General features: G+C 35.7%; 1 protein-coding gene across 1 annotated transcript in view; it reads right to left on the bottom strand.

Annotated features, from left to right (window-relative positions):
* Positions 1-15819, bottom strand: part of LOC118803091 (mucin-5AC-like) — a 62108-nt gene extending 46289 nt beyond the window's left edge. The window contains exons 1-8 of the mRNA XM_036563596.1: positions 15754-15819; positions 9046-9084; positions 8450-8557; positions 7630-7737; positions 6345-6452; positions 5132-5239; positions 3154-3261; positions 1906-1989 (exon numbers count right to left, since the gene is read on the bottom strand). Of these exons, the coding sequence (XP_036419489.1) occupies positions 1906-1989; positions 3154-3261; positions 5132-5239; positions 6345-6452; positions 7630-7737; positions 8450-8557; positions 9046-9084; positions 15754-15763 (673 nt within the window). The 5' untranslated portion in view covers positions 15764-15819. The remainder of the gene's footprint in view (positions 1-1905; positions 1990-3153; positions 3262-5131; positions 5240-6344; positions 6453-7629; positions 7738-8449; positions 8558-9045; positions 9085-15753) is intronic.
* Positions 15820-17836: the final 2017 nt, after the last annotated feature.

Genomic DNA, 17836 nt, shown 5'->3' with positions numbered 1-17836 from the left:
ATAACAAATAAAGATTTGGAAGAAAAGGGAGGGTGTGATTCTTGGGGAGGCACTCATAGATTATGCACCACCGTTTCAAATAGCTAATTACCCTTTAGGTGAAAAGAATCAGCACTCTGGCTTCACTTCCAAAGGGAAGGGCCTACAGCCGGACAAACCCGAGCACAATGCATGTTCGGATTAGTTCTGAGCTCGGAGAAGAAAGACTACCTAAAATCACAAGTTAGTGCCGACCTAGGCCAGAAAACATAACGTTCGTTTAACAGATCTGAGCAGGTTGTCTTTCGTTGTCTTTGTGTTTCGTTTGTTAGTTTGTCTACACCTTAAGTTTTAAACCACACTTAGAAAAGGAAGGTGAAGCAGTCTGTCGACCGGCCATCAACTGATTACTTCAATTTCCTTTCAGCCAAATAGTTATCTGGATTAGTATCAACTAGCCTCAGAAACCTGAGTGCACCCAGAACCGTCGCCTGAGGAGTCAGAGCAGCCTAGCCACCACCCGGACCTTGGAACCTTACCAGCAGCTACGTGCCAGTCTGTGAGTAGACTAAACACCAGAAGATCTTCAAAGCTCTCTATTCTTGTGCAGCCTCAAGACGCCTCTGCCCAGTCGCTGACTGAGGCCACTTCTGCTGTCTGGCTGCCGCGGCGAAGCTGCCACCACCAACGGATCCAGCCCAGTTCCGAGATGACCCCTCCTGGAGGGTTTGAAGTCTGCCTTCTCGACTCCAAAGTAAGACTGTGTTCACATTTTATGCACTCAGGTATCCGACAGTATTTTATTTAATAGGTTAAAACCCTTTGATAGACATACATACTCAAATAGCTACACACGTCCACACTTGGGTTAACTCACTGGAGGTCCCTTACACGCCTAAGCTTCGGGTTGCCTTCCCAGGGAGTGCCTTAAGCCATAGTGTCTCATACTATTTTAGTTGTGAATTACGTTATTTGATCTGTTTTTTCTTTTATCTCCTAAATCATGGAAAGTAATTTGAATGTTTTTTGATATTTTGCCAATAAATTCCTTTTTGATTGAAGTATCCTTGGTGTGAGCGTGTTGTCTCTATTGTTTTTGGTCTGTAGATTTTAGGTAAATCCGGGTTACTCTAACTTCTTATTTAAGGTTCAGGCAATAAAAACATCATTGAAAATGCTTGTTCCGCTACACTGAGTATTGATATATGTGCTAATCACAGCATGACTACAAGAATTGTTTGGGGTTCTGATAAGTTGCAGTTTAAATTACAGATAACCTTCTGATGTTCTTAATCCAGAGGTTTGTTTCAGGATTCAGTATTTCGTGCTTACTCAGCTAACTTTAAATTTAGTTGTATCTAATCTTGGTGGCACTGGAGACAGCACTGTTTTTTTAAGTTATAAATGCTTTTGTTTTTACATTTTTAGATATTATGATTTTATGCTTCTTTGATGGCTTTTGCTTGTTTCACATGATTGGCTGTCCTACACAGGGATTAATTACAGCCTGAGTATCTAAACCTAGTTTTACCACAGTCTGAGTAAAGGGGTGTAGCGTGTCATTAAAAATACATTTTCCAGACTCTCTGTATCTGGACTTCTACCCTGACAATCTCAGAGCTGTCAGTGACGAGCACAGTGAGTGATTCCATTAAGATGTTTCGAAAACTGAAAAGAAGACCAATTTTTAAAATGTTCTATTGTTCTACTGATTATTGTTAGACTATTAAGCAAAATACAGCAGAAGATCAACTACTATAATTTAGGTAAAGCAGTTACACTAATGTACTCTTCAAACTTTCAATTGTGTTTCACATAAAATCCTTGAGCGACAGAAAAAGTCTAAATTCATGATTGTCTGATAAGCCTGATTTTTCTTTCAGTTCTTCATCACTAACTCACATGAAGATGTGTGAGAGAGAGTACCTCCACTGGAGGCTGAACTGGTGGGTTGCATGGCTGTGGTGGTCTTGTTTAGACTGATGGACTGTGTAGTAAAGCTGGGCATCACTGTTGAAACAGAAATAACGACACTGTTCTTGAGTCATTTCAATCATTTTTCTACAATCATCACTGTAACCGTAGCTAAAGTATTATAACTGAAATGTAGTGTCTGGTGCAATTAATTCATGAAACAATTTTTAAAAGTAAACACCTTTTAAAACAGCAGAAAAAACTATATCTCAGAACATCCACAATACTATACAGAATGAAGTGATGGACTCTTCAGCAGTAATTAGGAAAAGTAGTAAGTGTTATAGCAGTTAATATCCTCCTTTATTGCTACCTCAGCTCTACGATCACTACAATTTAAAACTATGTGTTACTGTTTTCACCAAATAAGCTAAATAAACAAACATGTTTTTTAACCTACATAGTGAGAGCCGGCTGTAGCCTTTTGGGGGGGGCCCCCCGTCTTGATAACTGATGTACTGTAAAATTAGAGGCAAACTACTAACACTGACTACCACAAGCTGTCTAAATAATACATTTATAACTGGCTAATTTGTGTATTGTTGATGATTGGATGCTTATTTGAGATACTGATAAATTTCACTTTTAATTACAGATACACTCCTCAGCATTTTTTTTTCATATTATAAATACTTTCTAGATATTTTGTTATTATGATTTGGTTTTTCCTTCTTTAATGTCTCTTCTTGTTTAATGAAATTGGCTGTTCATAGTATTCATCACATGTGCACCTACACTAGGATGAATCATAGTCTGAGAATCTGAATCTGATTAGTTGAGTATCTCAACCTCGTTTAATCACAGTCTATGTATGAAGTGTAAGGTGATTAAAAATACATTTTCTGGATCTTTTACCCTGAGAATCTCAGTACTGTCAGTGACAAGTACAGCGAGTGATTCCATAATGACGTTTTGAGGACTGAAAATAAAGACAAATGGAAAAATCAACCCCTAGTATTCTCACTGATTACTGTTGGACTCAAAAACAGATGTTCCACATGCAAAATACAGCAGATCATCTACTGTAACTTTTTATGTAAGTAGTTGCTTAATACTTTTATATAAATGTCTTCTTGTAATTTTCAAATGTGTGTCACAGAGCATCCTTGAGTGATAGAAAAACTACCCACAAATATGATTGATAAAAATCCTGATTAGTAATACAGAAATTTGTCTTTCAATATTTGATCACTGACTCACATGAAGATGTGTTAGAGAGAGTATTTCCACTGGATGCTGAACTGGTGGGTTGTGTCACAGTAGTGGTCTCGGTCAAACTGGTGGACTGTGCAGTAACATTGAGTGTCACTGTGGAAATATAGGGGACACTTTTGAATCATTTCTATCACGTATGTGTCCAGAGAATTTCACACATGAAACAGTGTTTTACATATTAATGCCACTGAAAACAGCAGCAAAGGACAATCTGAGAACATCCACAATACAACAATCCACAAACAGCACGCAAATGACAAATAATTTTTAATTGGCAAAAATAATAAGTGTTATAACAGCAGCCTCCTACTTTATTACAACCTCAGAAATGTCATCTTCTTCTTTGGTATTGTGGGATGTTCTGAGAAATTGTTAGCCTTTAGCCTTTAATGTTAGCCTTGTTAGCTTTTAATTTTGCAGTATATCAGCTAACAAGACAGGGGGCCACAAAAAAAAAAAAAAACACACATCCTGCTTAGGGCCCCCTGTCTTGCTAGCTGATGTACTGCAAAATTAAAGGCTAACTTCTAACCAAGACTACCAAAAGTAGTTGAATATATACATTTATAACTGGCTAACTTGTATATTGCTGTTTCCAATCACTAATACAAGGGGCCAATAAAAGACCCTGGACACAGCAGTGTGACTTTTAACCAAAACATTTTGTGTAACAGAAAATCACATTTCTAGGACTAATATCTACTCCAAATGTTGATTATTCATCATGGTTTGTCACCAGAAGAATAGACATACTAAAAACTAGGTTATATGATGTATAATTATGAATATATCAATTTAACTTTTGAATTGATATTCCAAACATGGATCCATAGATCCATCAAGTGGCTAGAATAAGACATCCCGCACTGTCACAAAGCCATTCCATTACAGATTGAAAGAATGCTTATTTCACATATCTGCATGATGTTTAAAACTTCCTATTGTTTGTAAGCGATATTACTTTTATGCCACTTAGTTAATTCCCTAAACATGTATGAGTTTGTTTAATGTTTATCTCTTGGTTATACATGGATTAATTACAGTCTGAGTATCTAAACCTGGTTTAATCGCAGCCTGAGTATGGGGTGCATTTAGAATACATTTTCTGGACGCTCTGTATCTGGACCTCTACCCTGAGAATCTCAGAGCTGCCAGTGATTACATTAAAACATTTCAAGTACTGAAAAGAAGAAATTGAAATAATGGAAATTTAAAAAGAAATTTAAAAAATGGAGCCTTATTCTGCTTACTGATTATTGTAAGACTCAAAAGAGATTAGGCAAAATACACCATAAGATCAACTACTGTTTCTACAATGCAGTTATGCTTTGTATTTTAGTGTGATTGTATTGTTGAAATTTTCAATTTTGTTTTACCTAAAATCTTACTAAAAATATAACTGAGAACAATCCTGATTATAAAATAGTCTCATTTGAACTGTGGACATCACCGTTGAAACACAGGAATAACAGCACTATTTTTGAGTCATTTCAATCATTTTTTCTACAATCATCACAACCTCACTAAACCAACTTCATGTAATTAATGTATTATAACTGGAAAGCAGTGTCAGGTGCAGTTAATTCATGAAACAATTTTTTAAATTAAATACCTTTGAAAACAGCAGAAAAAACAATATCTCAGAACATCCACAATATCAGTCAAAGGAGTCTCTAAACGGCTGCACTGTCACCAGCAATTATGTAATTATGTGGAGTTTAAGGAGAGCAACTTTTAATGTATATAGAATGAAGTGATGGACTCAACTCAGAACATAAATGACACTTAATCGGGGAAATTGAAAGTGTTATAGCAGTTAATCTCCTCCTTTATTGCTACCTCAGGTCTAAGATCACTACAATTTAAAACTATTTGTCACTATTTTCACCAAATAAGCTAAGTAAATAAATATTGTTTTTCAAACATGTTTTTAACCTACTCAGTCAGAGCAGTATTGACTCACATGAAGCTATGTTAGAGAGAGTAGTTCCACTGGATGGTGAACTGTAGCGTTGTGTCACTGTAGTGGCCTCGTTGGAACTGGTGGACTGTGTTGTAAAGGTGGGAATCACTGTGAAAACACAGGATTAAAGGCACTATTATTGAGTAATTTCAGTTATTTCTCCTTAATTATAACAACCTGACCAAAAAAACTGTAACTAGAGTATTATGGGGTCAGTGTGAAATAAGACACAGGAAGTATTGTGCTTTAAAGGTGAATGCTCTTTTAATGAACAGATGACAAGCGGAGAACTGTCAATCATCACTACCAATACGGCCAAGATAGCAGACAGGTCACTTCTAATAATGTACTGTCCATTTATGGTAGACACTAACACTGCACTAACTACCCCATAGCCTAGTACAGATTACACAAACAGCACAGCATCAAGAGCTAAGAACAATTTATTTACAAGAAATCTTTTGCCTACAGCAAGCGTGGGGCCCCTGGAGAGGCCATGAAAGATAGTGGGACATACTAAATCTAGATTAACCACAGTCTGATTACTTAAAACTTTTAAAATGAATTTATCATTTTAAGTATGTAATCCTCCATTAACCACAGTCTGATCATTTGTGTGGTGCTGATGATTAAATGCTGAGTATCTAATCCTGGATTAATCATAGTTTGAGTATCTAAAGCTTCATTAATTACAGACTAAGCGTTTAATCCTGGATTATTTACAGCCTAAGCATTTAAGCCTAAGTGTTTTAACCTGGTTTAATCACAGTCTAAGTATCCAAACCTGGTTTAATCACAGTCTAAATATGGGGTGTAACATGTCATTAAAATATATTGTCTGGACTCTCTATATCTGGATTACACTGAGAATCTCAGAGCTGTCAGTGATGAGCACAGCGAGTGATTCTATTAAGATGTTTCAAAAACTGAAAAGAAGATTAAATTGAAAAAAATTGAGCCCTGTTGTTCTCAGTGATTATTGTTATGGGAAAAATGCAAAATGCAGCAGAAGATCAACTACTGTAACTTTTTAGGTAAAGGAGTTACACTTTGTATTTTAATGTAAATGTCTTCCTAAAATTTTCAATTTTGTTTCACATAAAATCTTTGAGCGACAGAAAAAGTCTAAGTTCATGATTGTCTGATAACATTCCTGCCTGAAAAATAGAACAAAAAGTATGATTATTCTTTCAGTACTTCAGCACTGACTCACATGAAGGTGTGTTAGAGAGAGCAGTTCCACTGGAGGCTGAACTGGTGGGTTGTATCGTGGTGGTGGTCTCATCCGAACTGGTGGACTGTGCAGTAATGTTGGGTATCACTGTGGAAATACAGGGGACAGTTTGGAATCATTTCAAACACATATGTGTGCATGACTGTGGTGGTCTCATTCGAACTGGTGGACTGTGTAGTAAAGGTGAGAGTCACTGTTGAAACAGGAAGAACAACACTATTCTCAAGTCATTTCAATAATTTTTCTATAATCATAACAAACTGACTAAAACAACTTCCTGTCACTAATGTATTATAACTGAAATGTAGTGTCTGGTGCAATTAATTCATAAAACATTTTTTACGGTTACAGTTAAATTTGTGTATTGTTGATGGTTGGATGCTTGTTTGGGCTTCTGATAAGTTACACTTTAAATCACAGATAAACGTCTCAGTATTCTGGATCCAGGGGGTTGTTTTACTATGCACTATTTCTTGCTTAGTCAAACAACTTTAAACTAATGTGGGTCTAATCCTGGTGACAGAGGAGACATTGCCTTTTTAAAGTTATAAATGCTTTACTTTCTTCATATTCGGGTAGTTTAAGATCTTTATTTCCTTCTTTGGTCACTCTTCTTGTTTCACTCATTTGGCGGTGCACCTTCAATAGTGCACCTTCAATAGAATTAGTCACAGCATGTGTATTCAAATTTGCATTAATCACAGCATGAGTATCTAAATCTGGATTAATCATAGCTTGAGAATCCTAACTTTGGTCAATCACAGCATGAGTAACTTAACTACAGTCTGAGTATCTAAACCTGGATTAATCATTCTAACCTACTCTAAATCTGGATTAATCACAGCCTATATAGCCAAACCTTTATTAATCACAGCCTAAGTTTAATCACTATCTAAGTATGGGGTGTAATGTCATTTAAAATACATTTTCTGGACCTTCTGGATCTGGACTTCTACCCTGAGAATCGCAGAGCTGTCAGTCATGAGTACATCGAGTGATTCCTTTAATCAGTTTTAAATATTGAAAAGAAGCATAAATGGAAAAATAGAGCCATAGCAATCTCACTGCTTACCACTGGATTCTAAAAAAAAGGTAACGCAGTTTTGATTAATATTTTAGGTAAATATATTTTTAATAATTTTAATTTTGTGTCACATAAAATCATTGATTGATAGAAAAAGTCTAAAAACATGGTTGCCTGATAACAACCCTTATTATAAAATAGTACAGAAAGAGTCTCATTTCTCTTTCAATACTGACTCACATGAAGCTATGTTAGAGAGAGTAGTTCCACTGGAGGGTGGACTGTAACGTTGTGGAACTGTGGTGGTCTCGCTCGAACTGTTGAACTGTGCAGTAAAGGTGGGAGTTACTGTGGAAACACAGGATTAAAGAGACTGTTGATTAATTTCAGTTATTTCTCCTCAATCATAACAATCTGACTAAAAGGACTTCCTGTAGCTAAAGTATTATGACGTCAGCGTGCAATAAGACACAGGAAATATTGCGCTTTAAATGCGAATGCTCTTTTATTGAACTGGTAAAAACAGAGAACCGTCACTCAACACTACTGAAAAACCTGGATGAATTACAGTCTAAGTATCTAAACCTGGATTAATCGTAGCATGATTATCTTAACTTTCATTAATCACAGCCTGAGAATCAAAACTTTGATAAATTAGTCTGAGTATCAAAACCTCATTTAATCAGTCTTACTATTTATATCTTCATTAATCACAGCATGACTATGAGAATTGTTTGGGGTTCTGATAAGATACCGTTTACACTACAGATAACCTTCTGACGTTCTTGATCCAGGGAAATGACTCACGATGCAATTTTTCTTGCTTACTCGAATAACTAAGATTAGATGTATCTATACCTGGTGGAGCCAGCACTGATTTTCTAACATTATAAATGCTTTACTTTCTACATATTTGGCAGTAAGACTTCTTCTTGTTGTGCTGGCTGTTTGTCATAATCACCATGCATTCATATGCAGCTACACTAAGATCACAGCCTTAAATCTGGATCAATCACACAAAACATCTGTTTTTTCTTTCAGTTCTTCAGCACTGACTCACATGAAGGTATGTTAGAGAGAGCAGTTCCACTGGAGGGTGGACTGGTGGGTTGTGTAACTGTGGTGATCTCATTGGAACTGGTGGACTCTGTAGTAAAGGTGGGAGTCACTGTGGAAACACAGGATTAAAGACACTACTCTTGAGTAATTTTAATCATTTTTCTAAAATCATCACAACCTGACTAAAACAACTTCCTTGTTGTAAACGCAGTGTAAAATGCAATAAAAGGTTGATCACAAAGATGAGCTGCATTCCTTCAGAAATGTAGTTTTGGGTTACAGCCCTTCAACTCACTTCACCTACTCTCAAAATAATTAGGGCAGAGTTCCCTAATAGGGATCTCTACATTGTAACGTAACTACTGCATTTTTTCAAAAGCAGTGTACGCATCATCATTTAATGCAATATTCATCAAAGTTGACTTATTATTATTTAATCTAACCATATTCTTCCCCAGCTGACCCAAAAGTACACATAAATACAAACTTGGCCGCAGCTGTTTGTTTTTCCTGGTTTTAAAAGATACATTCTCAAATATCTGGATGTGTATGTATGTGAGTGTAAAGACAGGTTTGAGTGTTAGTGTTTGCACTTACCTGGAGAGACAATGATGTACAATAGCAAAAATATAGGAGCTGCAAAAAAAAAGAACTTATTTATACTTTTAGTTTTTCATTTGACAGCCACTTACAAACCAGACACATTCTGCTAATAAATGTACTGTACAAAACTCAAATGTTTTTAACAGACACTAAATAATTTGCAGGTCACTTGTTAAAATGGTCTTTACAATCCTGATAAACTATTTTATGTTTCAGTGTTTGCATGTTTTTAAATCTTGTACTGATATGGTATGATTTAAATATATTTCCACTGAATGTACTTTTATGTGAATCACACAGATATAAAAAGAAGTCATTTCGTATTTAGACTTGTGGTGTCAAAGTTAATGCGTTAATAACATGTTAATGCAATAAATGTTTAATGCCTCTAATTTTTTAACAGTTTGACCATTCGAACCATCCACAGTTCCACTCTGAAGCTGTCGTGCAGACACGGCTTTTAAATGACAAGTTCCACTGATGGCTGTCCTTAAAGTTATTTCTGGCTACTGCCATGGTGACTTTGTTCATCACTGAAGTACATCAGGTCTGACATATCATTTCCAAACAAAACACAGTCCTGATGTCAATATCAATAAATATTAGTAATTTTAGCACTGGAGAACACAGCAGACTGCATTGGACAGTGCTCATGGGAGAACACATAAATCAAAGAGCAACAAACTAAAATAGAAATAGTGGAAAGCACTAAAAAGAAGATGGCTACAATCACAGAGCAGCTGCAACACTGACTGTACACTTTCAAAACAAATGTATTAAACATAACACATTTTTTTAACACATCTATGTGTCTAGTTAAGAACAACACATGTTTTGTTATTTTTAACCCAACTAGGGTGTTATGCCCATTAACTCATACCACATGTTCAAATTTTTAACATAAAGATGTGTTCTACTTATCTGTGTCAGAGCTATACATCTTGTTCTTCTGGTCAAAATTCACCACAACAAGCTCAAAAACAAACTAAATTAATTCACATGTATTAATATGTTTATGAGGAATTTTATTATTCATGTTTATTATTTATTATTTAATGAATTTTTATATCATCAGAAGTACAGTCACCAATGTTTTTTGTTGCCTCTTCCATTTGAAAAGCTGTTACAGAGCAAACAAAAAGCACCATCTTCTACTAGTTGGATGAAAGCAAACATTAGCCTTAAATGTGCTCCATTTGATCCATTTGTAAGGTTCTTTTAGCCAAGGTGCTTTCGTTCAGCATTGAGGTACAACACTTTTTTGTGAGATGCTATTTTACTTTGCTGTTATGAGAATTTATATGACAAATTGCAACAAAAATTCTAATACTAGCTCTCCTACATTATCCATGCTTCATGACATCCAAAATTTAAGTTGGTGCTGTCCTCTCTTACCCCCTCTCTTTCCCTTCTCTCTCTCTCTCTCACCCCCTCTCTCTCTCTTACCTCTCTCTCTCTCTTACCTCTCTCTCTCTTACCCCACCCTACCCCCCACCCCCTCTTACCTCTCTCTCTCTCTTACCTCTAATGTTAGCTAGTTTGCAGCTCATCTTCACAGTCTCTCAAATATTTCAGGCTTACACTCACATGAGGATTTTCAACAAAATGACATTCCCCATGCTTCATGACTTCAAAATGATGCCTTGCTAACGTTAGCTAGCTTGTCTATAGTCTTTAACATGGCATGTTCAACTGACAAGTTCACTTCTGGGGTTTTTTCCAGCAAACAATCATTTTTCCAGCTTTCACTAGTTCGTCAGTCTAGGCTGGTTTAGAGTAGCAGAAAAACACATCTTTTCCACCTGCATTCTCGATTTTTGCCGATCTGTAGCTTATGGTCTTACTAAATATGTTGCAGAGCTGACATCCAGGTCACCTATCTGCTTTGGATAATGTTCTATGCTCCAGGAAGAAGGAGTTATCTGCGTTTGTGTACCATTTGGACAAAATGATGCAACACATGAGGTCATTCTCTCCAGAGATAGTGTGTATCATATGTGGATGGATCAGATCATGAAAGGGGCAATGCCCAATGATGTAATAGCAATGAAGGATTTGCTTACGAGAGGACAAAGAACGATTGGACGCTTGTGTAAAAACAAAAACAAGAGTCTCCGCAGTGGCAGGGCAGGATTCAAATCCAGTGAAGGACAAACTGAGTAATCTTAACAGAGAGTTTAAGGGCTTAACTTCTCAAGTCAGTCAACTGATGACCATGTAGTGTGTGCCAAAACTACATGGGTGACTCCAGTGGATGAACTGACTGTTGGGAAACAGGCAGGGGCACTAGTAAAAGAGCAGCCTGGCACCTTTAGCAGAACATGTTCCATCAGTGTTCATGAAAATTACAATCAGTCCCATGTTATGTCACCCAAGGGGTTAGCTGGTCCATCATATATGTATATATACATGTATATATACATATATATGATGTTCTACCAAAAACACTTGAAACATGTGTCACTTCATCCCATTAAAAAACCTGGAGGTCTTTGGACTTGTGCCAGGGGTGACACTGAAAGTGAATACATTGGCACCTGTTTGTCCTGATTCACCCATTATGGATACTGTGATTATTCCAGTTGGCACAAACTACAGTACGATCAAGCAACTGTTAGAAGAGTGCAAAGGGAAAAAAGACGATGGCAGATGATCGAAGGGATACAGTGTGGTATACACAAGGTAAAATTATTGCTAAATGAATGCCAATTTAGGTATCCCTTCCAAGATCGAGGCAGATAAGACATGGCGTAGACCCAAAATACCAACTACCACGTAGTTCTTTCTAGGGTTTTGTAGGTCTTATCATAGATTTATTAAAGAGTATTCAAGTATTGTAAACCCTCTAAATGAGCTGCTTCATGGCTATTCTCCATCTAGTTTGAAATGGAAGTGCACCCCTGGAAAAATCTGCCACAAATGGCAGCACACCACAATTTAAGTAGTGAAAAGTAGTCTGCATAGACTTCCTGTCAATTGACCCAAAATGGAAGGGTTCACCGCTGTTTTGGTCATCACTGACCCCTTTACCAGATATGCCCAGGAACTCTTTCTGATCAGGGGAGGGATTTTTAGAATAAACTAATCCATGAGCTGTTCAGTCTGGTTGGCATTAAAAAATTAAGGACATCCCATTACAACTCTTACGTAGATCCCCAACAATTAGGCACATTAATTCCCCCTCAGAAAGTACAGTGGATCCAACCCATCAGTCATGTAGTACATGTAATACACATACTATGTAAACAAGCTAAAGCAGGATTTTACTTACAACTTACAAGTGTGCTAAAGAAGCTGCAGCTAAAATGAATTCTGGCAACAAGGTGCACTACAACCACAAAGTAAAATATTTTAGCTTGCAGGTTGAGGATCAGGTACTTTTAAGGCATTTAGGCATCCCAGGTTAAACACAAACTGGCTGATTGATGGGGATCCTGGCCGTACATCGTCACTTAACAGTTAGCTAAGATTCCTGTTTTTACAATGAAGACGGAGATGGTCCAACCAGGACTCTTCCAGAAAACCACTTGTCAAGCGTGCCATGTTTCAGTGGATTACATTGATGTGGAACTCCTAGTTTCAATAAATAAAAAAAAATTCTAAAAGGCTGAAAATCTGGTACAGTTTTTAACCATTGCTATCATCAACTAGTGCTTTGCATGCTCACGAGCTACTGTTTTGCTTGCTCATCATATTAATCGGTTTATCACTAAATAAACAAATGAATTTGCATTTAGTGAACTATGACATAGTGGCACAGAGGCTGATCTGGTGATTCTTCTTAATACAGGTGATTCAGTGACAGTAATCACTCTAAGATTTTCTTATTGTATGCATCACCAATAGTAACTGAGAACAAAGATACATATTATCCAGTTTCCAGGAATGGACTGTAACACACCCAAAAGTTGCATTAGGTCATTCCAGGTGGAGGCAAGTTTTCTGTCCCATATTTTTAGACATAACCCTTTAGACTACAACATTTGACAAATTAGTGAACTCAAGTTAGTTCTATTCTTTTAATTTTTTCTTGTTATAGGTGAATACATGTATAATCACACCTGTCACTTGTAGTTGGACATTACATGAACAAAGAAAGAACCCTGCCAATATGGCCGAACGATTCCATAGTGCAGCATGATTTGACCCCTATTCCCAATCCCTATTTGATAGCTAAAGTAAGCTGAACTAAAGCTTTTCTTCTTGGTGAATATTCTGTTTCATTAACCAAATTTACTTTCTAGTTAGATAAGTTTGGTAAAGTCTGCTTATGGGGAATTCCTATACCCTTATCGTCTCAGTGGACAGCAAACATTAATTAAACTCACAAAGTTATTAATACATGACAAACTTTTTCAGTCTCAAATAGCAAATACAGAGTAGTGGGACAAACTTGTTCTGAAACTTATTCTGAAGAAAACATAATCTTTTTTCTTTGCAATATTAAAAAGCACATACACATCTACAGAACATAAACTGTGGAATTCATCACCATTTCCTGTGTGCAATATAATCAATACTCCATGTGGAATACTTGTAAAATATCTCTATAGTGTAAAGTTTTTTTGCTTGTCTATTTATAACGTTTATATTGTAAACTCCTCACCATTCCCATGTGTAATATGTATCAGTACCTCATGTGCCATACTCTATGTGAAATTCAGGTAAAATATCCTTACAGTGTAAATATTTTTGCTTTTATATATTTATAATTCTTTATATTGTTAATCTTTGTGAAGGATAAAGTTTATATTTTTATCTTATTTTTTTGCTTTTAGTATTATATATATTGTCTATATAGTAACAAGTAACAAACTGTAAAAAAAAAACCTTGCTTTCCACCTTATCTAAGAGTTATCTAACACAGTTCCACTGTAAACATAATGCAAATTGGCCTTCAAGCCAGCAGAATCTGGAGGATTTATGGTTATCGTTAAAAAGTAACACAGCACATTTCTACAGAATTAAGTTCAGTATATTTCATTAGTATTAATTAGCACTCAGTAGAAATCATTTTGAGATCAGTGTAATGAAAGTCTGAAATCTTTTGTAGAGTCATTAAATGCAAATTGTGGAAATAAGCTAAGCATTAGCTTACTCTACTCCTGACCTATTGCAAACTACTCTGTCAACTGGGGTTTGCCAAGATGTTTGTACGACTGCCTTGGTGAAGCCCATACTAAAAAAGAGCAGCATGGATCCCACTGTATTTGGCAATTTTAGACATTTCAAACATTCTGTTTTTAAGTAAAGTATTTAAATTAAATCTTAAAACAATTAAATGAATATTAGAAAATATATTAGTCTACTAGAAAAAATCCAGTAAGGTTTTTACTCCAACCATAGCAAATAGACAGCATTGGTCCATGTTATGAACAACCCGAGACTTTGTCCTGATTCACGTAAAGGATCCATTCTGATCCTACTGGATCAGTGCAGCATTCAACACAATTGATCACAAGATCCTGATTCATCAATTTCAACTCAGGGACTGTCTTAGAATGATTTAAGTCATAATTGAGGAATAAACTGTGTTTTGTGTCATCGTGACATATTCTTCTAAACATTGTAATGTTTCATTTGGAGTTCCACAAGGTTTCATTTTAGGGCTGCTGTTTTTCTCACTTTACATGTTACCTCTAGGCAATGTAATCAGAAAACATGAGGTAAATTTGGCATGGTGCAAATTTTACTTTTTATTTTTTCATAAAGTTTCTCTTTTTGTTCTTTTTTGTTTTCCAAGCTGCAACTCTTCACTAAGCTAACTAAATAAGGTTATACCCTATATTAGAAAATGTCCTATTTCATTATAATGAAAATATCGGTCTCACTTTATTTGGATAGTCCACTTTAGCCCGCTGTAGATCATCTACAGATGTTCACATTGTTAACAACTATCTGTTGAAACTTAGTTAATTCCTAAACAGTGGTGGGGTTAGGGTTAGGATTTGGACCAGGGCCAGGGCTTTGGGTTTAGGCTAGGAGCAGGGTGAGGGTTCGGTTTAGGTTTTGGGTTGAAGTTAAGGTTAGGGTTAGGATTTAGAGAAAAATATGGTCAATTTAGTGGATATTAAGTTGAATGTAACTTGAAAGTAAATTAAGTATGTACAAAGCATCTAAAGTGGACTATCCACATAAAGTGTTACTGTGAGGGACCGAACCAAGGGCATGTCCTGTGTAGTTATTTTGATTGGTTTGAGTCACAGAAGGGTGGCTACTGCTTGGCCGTCAGCACACCTGGTCTGGTAACCTGGTCTGTAATACTACTGTCCTGTTTGTGTTCCCTGCTCCCATCACACCTGACTCAACTCATCAGCTAATTCCTGACAAGCCCTTCCTGAGCTAAGTGTCAGTGTTAAAACAGGAAAAATGTGAAACTATGCTGTGTGTAGTAGTATAAGAATCAGCAGTGCGTTAGAAGACATGCATTAAGTGAAAAGGTACAGTAACAAAATGTATGTAAGCCCACCTCATTAAGTTTCATCACTGGTGGCAACAAACTGTGTGTGACAAATAATCAAAAACACTTCTATGTGTGTTATAAAAACAGCTCCTACTCAATTAATTTGGAAAATTGAACAGTCTCTTCATCCTTGAATAAAACAAGACGTGACAGTCTACATTAAATAGTAGTTCATCTGTCACTAGACTTCTGTTTGACTAATTTATTGTTTAGATATTTTCAGTCTGAAATTGCCTTACCTGACATCATCTCTGCTGTGATTCACTCCTCTTGTGTACAAGGACTTTTGAATCATCAAACTACACCCTGAACACAGTTATATAGATGCAAACTCTCTGTCCCTCCCATTTACAGTACACAGAGACAGTACTATGCAAATTGTTATTTGAGGAAAAAAACAACCTTGCCTACATTGTTCAACTTAATATTTTCCAAGATACAGGCAATGCCAAAGTAATGGAAACACTAGAGGGAATCAGTAACAAGTAAAAAGAATAAAAAAATAGGGTTGGTTTCTTAGTGTTTAGTGCACAATAGTCTACAATCTTTTTCATGCAGGAATAATGTCTTTATTCTTATGTCCAAAACACTGGAATTTGGAATAAATGTATATTTAATGTACATTGTTGGTGTTCTGAAAACTTTTTTTGGACAGTTGAACAATGAAAACTCTAATTACTCTTTGTATCTTGTTAAAATTTAATGATGAATGGCCCAACAGAAATGATCCAAAATTACTTGGAAACATTTGTTGCATTATATTACATGAATGATTTTCCTTCTGCTGTAAAGTTACCATTTTTGACATATGAGGTTTTGTTCCAACAGCAACACTGTACAAGTTTATGTAACAGTTCTAAATTTCATTATAGGCCTTCATGATAAAATGATATTTCGTGCATGCTAACTATTTTTATATAAACAGGAACATGAATTATGAAAATATTAAACTGAACCAGACTTTCTGACTGGAGAAAGTGAAAGGTAAAGCAGGTACCTTTCTGAAAATCGAAAGTGTGGACTGAACTGTACAGTGAACTGCACAATGCTCTGCAGACACAAATGATGCATGGCATAATGAAGGCTTCAACATGATTACTAGGAATAGTGCATTCTCCTGCACTGCTCTGATATTTAATTCATAAATAGTGAATACAGAACAGGAGGGTCGCTGTCACTGGACATCAAGTAGTAAAGCAAGTGAAGTTCTTTTACATCTTTTCTACCATAAATTTGGCATACAGAAATACAGTTGTGAGCAAAAGTTTGAACAACCCCTGGTCAAATTACATTTTGTTAAATTTTTCTAGAGAAAATAGGTTAACACATCATCTACAGAGATCATACTTAAATATCACATTTATCTCAAATTCAAATGTTAGTGCATAATTTATATTTGCTTATTTGCTTCATTTATTTATATTCAAGTTTAACATATTGGAAAATAAAATTTAAAATGCACCATAACTTTTGAACAGGCCACATTTTATGTTTTATTTTTCCCCAGTAAGTAAAACTATTTGTTTACTTAGAATATCAACATATAGCTTAACCAGGGTGCCCAAACTTTTGCACATGACTGTACATGCTATTGGTTATTGAGCAGTAGGAATAATAACACCATGTTTGCGTTGAGAAACAAGTCTCTGGAAATGAAATAAAGTACATGACAAATTAGTTGTTATTGTCTGTTTCTTCTACAGTCATTATAGCCATTTTAGTGATGTTCTCTTTAAAGGAGAAAGACATTTCCCTCTGAATACTACAGTCTATGAACAGTAGGAAAAAATAACATTTGCCAGCTGATATTCATCTTTAATCGTGTGTTTAAGATGTGTCATACAAAGTGAAATGCTGCATTCTTGTCAGAGTTGTTCATAGTGGTGGTGATGGGAACCAGACATCCGAATAGTGTAATGCCTTTAAACAGAACGTTGTTACACAAAATGGTTGTGAATATGTTTCCTGGTGCCCTGGGATATTTTTTTATGTAATTTTGAGATCAGGTGTTGGTTTAAAACAAATTCATGTACCTAATATATCAAGTTTTTTGCCCCCAATCCCAATCTAAGTTATTTAATATTAAGTACCTTCCGATATCGAGTCTCGATCCGATACTCAATATATTGATATATCCAATGTATATGTTTCACAACTGAAAAGCTCTGCCGTGCATTAAGAAAAAAAAATGCTAAAATGTTTTATTTTTTATTTTTAACAAAATAACAAAGTAAGCAAACTATAAAAGATGTTTTTTATAAATAGGTTGTATAAATTCCACTTTCTGCAGCATTACAGTAAAAATAGTATACTAAAAATAAA

Source organism: Colossoma macropomum, unplaced genomic scaffold (assembly GCF_904425465.1).
Source record: "Colossoma macropomum unplaced genomic scaffold, Colossoma_macropomum, whole genome shotgun sequence".
Lineage (NCBI taxonomy): Eukaryota > Metazoa > Chordata > Actinopteri > Characiformes > Serrasalmidae > Colossoma > Colossoma macropomum.
Note: the sequence above shows the minus strand (reverse complement) of the source record. Positions and strands in the feature narration are given on the sequence as shown.